This window comes from Gossypium arboreum, chromosome 1 (genome assembly GCF_025698485.1).
Source record: "Gossypium arboreum isolate Shixiya-1 chromosome 1, ASM2569848v2, whole genome shotgun sequence".
NCBI lineage: Eukaryota > Viridiplantae > Streptophyta > Magnoliopsida > Malvales > Malvaceae > Gossypium > Gossypium arboreum.
The window spans coordinates 116,364,034-116,373,201 of NC_069070.1; the positions used below are offsets into that span (position 1 = coordinate 116,364,034).

Sequence of the window (9,168 nt, forward strand, 5' to 3'; positions counted from 1 at the left end):
ATCAAACCTTAAAGCAAAATTCTGGGGCAAATCAAAAATAAATAAAAGGAAATGGACCAATTTGAACGTGCGACTAACAAAGAGGGACCAAAAGGGAAATAATCCCCACCCTCCAAAACACACAGCTTCAAGGAAGATCAAAATGTAGTCAAAACAAATTTTAGGGCCAAAATTAAGAATAATGAAAACTTACTTGCAAAATAATAATAAAAACGGAACGGCTAAAAGCAATTGGACGAATTTAGAAAAAAAACAAAGAAATTGAAATGAAATGGACAAAATTCCCACGTAATTGAAAGAGAAAAGAACATAATTCAATTCCAATGAAAATAGAAAAAGAGAGAATAATCCAATTCTAAATTGGAGTAGGAATACCAAAAGTAAATCGATCCATTTCAAAGAACAAAATACCCTTATTTATATACATGGGGTTTACTAAAAATAGCCTAACTAATTTAATAATAAAATAAAATAAAATAATATCTTCCTATTTTTAGCCTTTTACCAAGTCAACAAAATTTGATAACCCCTTAGCTTTCTCTATCTTTTTTTATTTTGCCACAATTTAATGATTGTCTTTCAGTTTGGCCCTTTTTGGCTTGTTTTCGACCGATTGCATCCTTTGACTTCGGTTATTATTTTTCGCCCCTCTTTGCTCATTGTCGTGTAACGAGAATGGAACAAAGACTATAAAAGGGCCAATTTTGCCTGGACCTGTTGAGTCTCAACTTCTTGATGCTTCCTTTCTTTAGGTAGCCTCGATTGCAACTTCAGAAAGGTGGGACTTATATCTTTGACTAAAGTTTCAAGGGGAAGACACTTGTAGCTTTGATCTACTCTACTAGAACTTAAAGGGGATAAAATCTGGTAATCTTCAGTCTACTCCACTACTGTTTAGGGAGATCTGTATTTTCTAGCTTGTTACCCTACAGCTTAGAGGATTAAAGCTCACTGTCTTCGATCTGCTCCACTACTGTTTAAGGGAGATCTGTATTTTCCAGCCTGTTACCCCACTGCTTAAGGGGTTAAGGCTTGCTGTCTTCGATCTGCTCCACTGCTATTTAGGGATAAGATCTGTAATTTTCCAGCTTGTTACCCTACTTCTTAGGGAGTTAAGGCTTGCTGCCTTCGATCTGCTCCACTACTGTTTAAGGGAGATCTGTATTTTCCAGCCTATTACCCTATTGCTTAAGGGGTTAAGGCTTGCTGTTTTTGATCTGCTCCACTACTGTTTAGGGGAGATCTGTATTTTCCAGCCTGTTACCCTACTGCTTAAGGGGTTAAGGCTTGCTATCTTCGATCTGCTCCACGACTGTTTAGGGGATATCTGTATTTTCCAGCCTGTTACCCTACTGCTTAGGGGATTAAGGCTTGCTGTCTTTGATCTGCTCCACTACTGTTTAGGGGAGATATGTATTTTCCAGCCTGTTATCCTACTGCTTAGGGGGTTAAGGCTTGTTGTCTTTGATCTGCTCCACTACTGTTTAGGGGAGATCTGTACTTTCCAGCCTGTTACCCTACTGTTTAGGGGGTTAAGGCTTGCTATCTTCGATCTGCTCCACTACTGTTTAGGGGAGATCTGTATTTTCCAGCTTATTACCCTACTACTTAGGGGATTAAGGCACACTGTCTTCGATCTGCTCCACTACTGTTTAGGAGAGATCTGTAATTTTTAGTGTGCTCCATAGCCGATACATGGAGATAAGACTTACAATTTTCAACCTGCTCTCTTGCTACCTCAGAGAGATAAAGCTGGTGGCTAAAATCTGCTCCATAGCCGATACATGGAGATAGGACTCGCTATTTTCGATCTACTCCATAGCCGATACATGGAGATAAGATCTGCAATTTTCAACTTACTCTTTTGCTACCTCAGAGAGATAAGGCCGGTGGTTAAAATCTGCTCCATAACCGATACATGGAGATAAGACTCGCCATTTTCGATATGTTCCATAGCCGGTACATGGGGATAAGATCTGTAATTCTCGGCCTATTACCCTACTGCTTAGGGGGTTAAAGCTTGCTGTTCTCTGGAGAACATGTCCTGTAGACTTGGTTTCATATGCCTATGTTTATAAAAATAAAGTTACTATGTAGCAAAATCCATTACAAATGCTACAAGAATAAAAGAACAAAAAACTGATGCAACATCAAAAAAAAAAAAAAAAACACACAATCAGAACCAATCCTGAAACATAGAAAATCCTATCTCCCCGGCTTTATCACGAGCATCCACCATGAAACTTCAAAAGCATTTTAAAAGCTGAAAAACTGACCAAATTAAACTTTATGCCACAAAGAAGACCTTACGGCAAGCTTTGCCATACTAATAGCAATGCGATGTCCATACAATCTAAAACCGTTCAGTCTCTCTATTGCTCTAGTAACATCTCTCAAACTTTCATATCGAATGAACCCAAACCTACGTGCACTTTTTGCCCTATTTTGCGGAATAAAAGCATCAATGACCTTACCATGGAATTGGAAAATATGCCATAATCCTTTCCAGTGGATTTTCGATGGTAAATTATTGATAAAAATGGTTTGATAGTGACTCATCTGATGGCCATTCTTATGTGGTTGTGTAGTGGCGGTTTATCTTACCGTCAAGCATTCATCTTCTTCAGTGGTTCACAAATTGATTTTCTCTTTAACCAAACATATTATTATGTATTGACCAAAAACATTTTTTCCTGTTTAAATAGAATGACAAAAAGAAAAAGAAAAACCAAGTTATAAAAATATGATGCAGATAGGAATTTACATCAATGAAATGCAGTCCGTATTACAAAACTATCACTAGCCCTTATTATAAAAGTATGAATTTATTGTTGATTCAAAAAATTTCATCTTTAATCTTTATATATTTATATATATATGATGTAATTTAGTTTTTTTAATTCTTTAATTTATAAAATTAAAAAATTATTAACTAAATTTAAGTAAAAGTATAAACAAAATAAAACACTCAAATACGCAAAATAATCCATTTTAATTTTTTCTCATTTTTTTAATTTAATGATAGTTAGATTATTATTACAATTTACCCTAAAATTATTTATGGGATTGCAGACAAATAGTCAGTAGTGGAGAGCAGTCTATTGACTTGGAATGGTCTTGGACCAAAGACTCTAGGTCAACCACTTCCAACCGACAAAAGTAAGTCTTCGTCAACACTATCCACGCAATGACATTACCGTATTCACTGGGTTCACACTTTTACTTTTATACTCAATTTTTTTTCAGATTTTAAAATTTAAATATATTTATAATTTTGTTTTTTATTTAATTTGATGATGTGATATTTTAAAATTAAAAATTTAATGACTATACATATAATAAAAAATTGTTATAATAGAGATGAATTTAATAGAAAATTTTAAAGGTATTAATTATTATACTTTTAATTTAAAGAAAAGGTCTAATTTATCATCTAAGGCGAATCCGAGGATGGAAGCCGAATTCCTTAAAACACTAATTCCAGTTCAACATAATGAAGTAAATTTTTGTTACTGTTTTTCTTAAAAGATAAATTTACGAAAATATTACAATCAAAATAAATAGAAATATTAATAATTTAGATTAATTAATAATATTATAAGATACAAAGATCAATTTATATCATAAATTAATATATAAGGATCAAATCTTAATTTGAGCATAGTATGGATATCAAAATCAAAATTTAACCATTGTCTAATATAAAAAAATAAAAACAGCAAATAAATCTGATTAATATCCAAAAATAAATCTTAACAATCCTACAACGGAAACAAAGCAAGAATTGGCAAATTATAAACAATTCAAACAAAGATGACTAAAACTACTAAGTTTTCTTTGAATCTTCGAGAAAAGTTTTACTCAAACACATCAAACATAAAACACACCTGAAAAAAGGACTTAGAACAGTACATATTCTTACAAATACAAACACCCATTGTATTAAAGTTGAATAATAAGCCAAGAAAGAGCAAGCTATCCTCTATCATCACCTTAATCATATCTTTAAACTACTGCGTTGAAATTGAACCCAAAAGGTAAGAACATAGGCTTCGAACCAAATCTTACAGAAGCAGGAGTTGTGCATTTTCCCTCCAATTCAGCTCAGGTTCAACTATGAGAAATAGAATGGAAGAATTAAGTCTAAATTACTCTACATGTATTACCAATTCAAAAGTAAATACAAATTTTGGTCCAAGTTTAAGCAAAACATATTTGAATCTCACCTATGCAATTTGGATGAAGTGCTAGTTTCTTTTTCTTCCAATCCTGCGAACCCATCTTGTAAAATTCCTCTGCCAGTCTCTCTCAACCGTTCTAACCAACCACCATGGTCTTCCAGTTGCGAATACTATGTACCCCATACTCAATCCCAACATACTCCGCAGCCATACCCCATCATTACAAGTTTCCAAATAAAGGGTATTGCAGAATCTTCATCTTCCACAAGCTTTGGTGTTTGTGGCTTTCGTTCCTCCTCACTACCACATTTCTTTAATAGTGGGAAGCCGCACAAATCCGAGTTTCCAGCATAGGAATCAATATCAAAAGTATTGAATTGAGATCCAACCGGAATTGGTCCGAAAAAATTGTTTTTCGACAAGTTTAACACTTCCAGAAATGTCAGTTTCGTAAACTTGGAAGGAATTCTACCACCAAGCTTGTTAGATGATAGATCTAATGATTCAAGTGCTGCCATATTTGCCAATGACGGTGGTAGGGTATCGTTTAAGCTGTTGTGTGAGAGGTTGAGCACTAAAAGAGCATTAAGTTCACCAAGTGCCTCAGGGATTCGTCCATTGAATTGATTGTTTGAAAAATCTATGAGTGTGAAATCAGTTAAAGATTTGTCCAGATCTAGCTCTATCTCCAACCTTTTCATGGTTACCTTCATAATTTTTTTGTAGTTATGGAATCCTTCATAACCACCTTCACGATAATTAGCATCAGCATCATCACAACCTCTCTTTTGATGTGGTTGTGAAGCTGCAACTAATTTCATACGTCTAAAACTTTGGAAGAATTTATTCGGAAAGGGGCCAGTGAACTCATTTTTAGAGAGATCAAGAATTTGCAAGCTTAAAAAGCTAGAGGTAGCCATGGAATAGTCTAGGCGACCATAAAATCTATTAGACCGTAAGATAAGAACTTGCAGTTCTGGAAGTACACTGAGCCGATGGGGAAAGAGATCGTTCAAGGTGTTGTTTACTAGGTTCAAGAAACGTAGCAAGGTACAATTAACAAGGGACCGTGGCAATAACCCTTCTAATTTGTTGTCATTAAGAGCAAGAGTTGTCAAACTACTTAATTCAACACAAAAATCAGGGATTTTGCCATTCAAGCTATTCTTTTGTAGGTTTATGATACTGATCCCCCGACTAAAATTTCCAAGACATGATGGAATAATTCCACCAAAGTAATTCTTAGACAAATCAAGCATATCAAGTGAAGTCAAATTACAAATTGAAGGTGGTATTTCTCCTGTCAATTTGTTATCTGAAATCAGGAATTTTTGCAATGAAGGTGGCGGAGATAGAAGAGGACCTTGGAGTATAGGATGGAACGAAGATCAAGGAAAAGAATATTCTTCCCTGGAAATTGCTCTAAACTCGTCAATGAATTGTTGCAAAGATTTAAATCAATCAATTATTCCCAACCTTCTGATTCCCATTTGAAAATTGAACCCTGAATTTTGTTATTGGAAAGATCAAGACTTCTCAAGCTCATCGTAGATCGCAAGAAACTCGGGAATTGCCTTAACTTGTTATTGGAAAGATTAACTTCAGTGAGATTCTTCAACTTTGATGGCACATCTAAGTTGATAACACCACTAAAATTATTTGTCGAAAGATCGAGCGTTTCAAGACTCTGTAGCTTTGAAAGCATATCTGACCTAATGATTCCACTCAAGTTGTTTGATGAAAGATCAAGGTAGGTAAGCTTTGAAAGACCAAAGAAAGAACTTGGTATTTCACCATGGATGTCATTATCCGCCAAATCATCCACTTGAATTGAATTAGGCTTTTGAATTTGACTGATTGGACCTGTGAGACTGTTATTACTGAGGTATAAGTATTCTAAAGATGGCAAAGTAAAAAGCCAAGATGGAACTTCTCCTGTTAATAAGTTATGACTTAAATCGAAGACTTTCAAATTTTGAAATCCTGTTACATGAGTTGGAAGGAGACCTTCTAGCCTATTGGATGCTAAGGCTAAATCAGTAAGTTGTGTGAGGCTGAACATCGATGGGGCAAGTTGACCACTAAAATTACAACCAGAGAAATCCAAAGTAGTAAGTTTGTTAAGGTTTCCAAAGACATCTGGAATTTCTCCCTCTAATTTGTTTGAATAAAAACCAAGATAGGTGATTTTTGTGAGGTTTCCAAGTGAAGAAGGAATTGACTGTTGTTCCAATAGGGTCGGAAGCGTGTAAATTATTTTACTAAAAAATTACACAAAGTTCAATTCTCAGGAAAGAGAGGTGGATTACAAAGATCTCTTAAGTACCAAGTCTTTCCTTAGTCAGAATATCCCTTCTAATGTAATTTAATAGCACAATTAAATACTACTATTATACCCTCAAATATTGAAAGAAAAATAGGACAAGAAAGAACACAAGAGTTTTAACGAGGTTCGGTAAATTATACCTACGTCCTCGGGCACTAACACCAGATGATAACTTCACTATCTCCAAAATATTACAAATAGAATTCCTTAATAATTCTCAAATGGGAGAAGAGAGAAAACAAAGAGAGAAAGATTGGTTGGGATGATTGAAATGAGAAATGAGAAGGCCTATTTATAGTTGAGGTTTAAGGACCAAACAATAAATAGCCCATTATCTCAATGACCAAAAAAAAATTATCCCATGCCACTTTTTCAAAGTCAACTTTAGGGTGCTAAACTTGCACCACTTTGTATTGTTTGCCATTAATATTGTCTCCCATTAATGTTAACAATCTCCACCTTGAAGATTTGATTAGGATAATCACATCTTCACGCACTTCCTTCAACTCCCCAAATTCGATAAAGCTATCTTTTGTAGTGCCTACAAATGCGCTCTCGAGCGCCATACACCTGAAGGTGCTTAAATTCTCAGGATGTTAACCAAGTTCAAACAATGATTAAACTTGATTGTTGTTACCACCTTGGTCATCATATTTGCGGGATTATCTACTGTCGGAATCTTCTGAAGTAGAATTTTTCCTTTTTCAAAGACTTCCCACACAAAGTGATATCTTACGTCGATATACTTGGTTCTTGAATGATAGACTTGATTTTTCGCTAAATGAATAGCGCTCTGACTGTCACAATATAGACTAATGTGACTTTGAACAAGTCCCAAGTCTTTCAACAATCCATTAAGCCAAATAGCCTCCTTAACAGCTTCTGTAACTGCCATATATTCTACCTCTGTAGTAGACACAGCTACTGTAGACTGTAAGGTAGACTTCCAACTCACTGGGGCTTTCGCGAGAGTAAACAGATACCCCGTAGTTGAACGACATTTATCTAAATCACCAGCAAAGTCGGAATCAACATATCCAACTACAAACTGACCAAGTGTTTCATCCTGTTCAAGAATTAAACCAGCATCTACGGTTTTTCGAAGATACCGTAGAATCCATTTCACAGCTTGCCAATGTCCTTTTCCAAGATCATGCATATACCTGCTCACAACTCCAACAGCTTGTGAAATGTCAGGCCGCGTATACACCATCGTATACATCAAACTCCCAACTGCATTTGCATATGGGACTTTTGCCATATATTCTCTTTCTTCTTCAATTTTCGGAGATAATTGAGCACTAAGTTTCAAATGAGAAGCAAGTGGGGTACTTACATGTTTTGTGTTTTCATTTACACCAAAACATTGTAATACCTTTTTCAGATATTGCTTCTGATTCAAACAAAGCTTGCCTCTCTGTCTATCTCTCCTTATCTCCATGCCGAGAATCTTCTTGGCCTCACCTAGATCTTTCATCTCGAACTCTTGATTCAACTGAGCCTTCAGCTTATCTATCTCTTTTGGCTCTTCTAAGCGATTAACATATCATCAACATACAAGAGTAGATAAATGAAAGATCCGTCATGCAGACTTCTGCAAATACACACAATTGTCATATTTGCTTCTTGTGTATACGCCTTTTCATAAAGCTATCAAATCGCTTGTACCCTTTGCTCGGGATTGCTTCAATCCATATAGCGATTTGTTCAACTTACAAACCCAATTTCTACCACCAGCATCTGTGTATCCTTGAATGAGTCATATAGATCTCTCTCTTCTAACTCACCATGCAAGAAAGCCGTCTTAACATCAAGTTGAGCTAGCTCCAAATTCAACTGTGCTACCAAGGCCAACAAAATTCTAATGGAGGAATGCTTCACAGCAGGGAAAATACATCATTGTAGTCAATTCCTCCTTCGGCGTAGCCTTTAGCTACCAATCTTGCCTTGTAGCGAACATCTTTCTTGCTAGGAGATCCATCTTTCTTTGCGAATACCCACTTGCATCCGATTGCCCTTTTACCTTTCGGTAATTGCGCTGCCCTTTTACCTTTCGGTAATTGCGCTAACTCCCAAGTATTGTTCTTCTGGAGAGACTGCATTTCTTCATCCATGGTACTTTTCCATTTGTCACTTTCTAAGCTTTGGATTGCTTCTTGATAAGTGACAGGAATATCATCATCAACAACGGGAAGGGCGTAGGCCACCATATCAGTAAATCGAGCAGGTCTACGAATTTCTCTCCATGGCCTTGCAATTGCAACTGGTTTTGGTGTACTTAACGGTTCTTGGGTCAGAACCTCTTCAACCTCTAATTCTTCCATTGTGGCTAGAGAATTAGACTTATTAACTGGGCAAATCCCCATCTGCTCAAACTCCACCTGTTTTGGAGTACACTCCACCTGCTGTGGAGTATCGCTTGTCTGAATATCTTCATTTGCTACCTTTTTCAATGTGGTAGATTCATCAAAGGTAACATCTCTACTATAGATTATTTTCTTTGTGCTTAAGCACCAAAGACGAAATCCCTTCACTCTAGAAATGATTCCCATAAAGAGAGCTTTCTTTGCCCTCGGATCTAACTTTGACTCCTTCATATGGTAATATGCAGTGGATCCAAACACATGTAAGGAATCATAATCTGTAGCCAGTTTTCCAGAC

At 36.0% G+C, this 9,168-nt stretch overlaps 1 protein-coding gene across 1 annotated transcript; it reads right to left on the reverse strand.

The window, feature by feature from the left end:
* Positions 1-3,670: 3,670 nt before the first annotated feature.
* LOC108481096 (receptor-like protein 9DC3) lies at positions 3,671-6,496 on the reverse strand. The gene is made up of 2 exons (XM_053025084.1): positions 4,227-6,496; positions 3,671-4,114 (listed from the first exon to the last, which is right to left on the reverse strand). The coding sequence occupies exon 1, from the start codon at positions 5,438-5,440 to the stop codon at positions 4,367-4,369; it is 1,074 nt and encodes a 357-aa protein (XP_052881044.1). The 5' UTR covers positions 5,441-6,496; the 3' UTR covers positions 3,671-4,114; positions 4,227-4,366.
* Positions 6,497-9,168: the final 2,672 nt, after the last annotated feature.

Excerpts from the sequence above, each read along its gene's own strand:
- LOC108481096 (XM_053025084.1), bottom strand. The coding sequence starts at position 5,440 with ATGCTTGATTTGTCTAAGAATTACTTTGGTGGAATTATTCCATCATGT.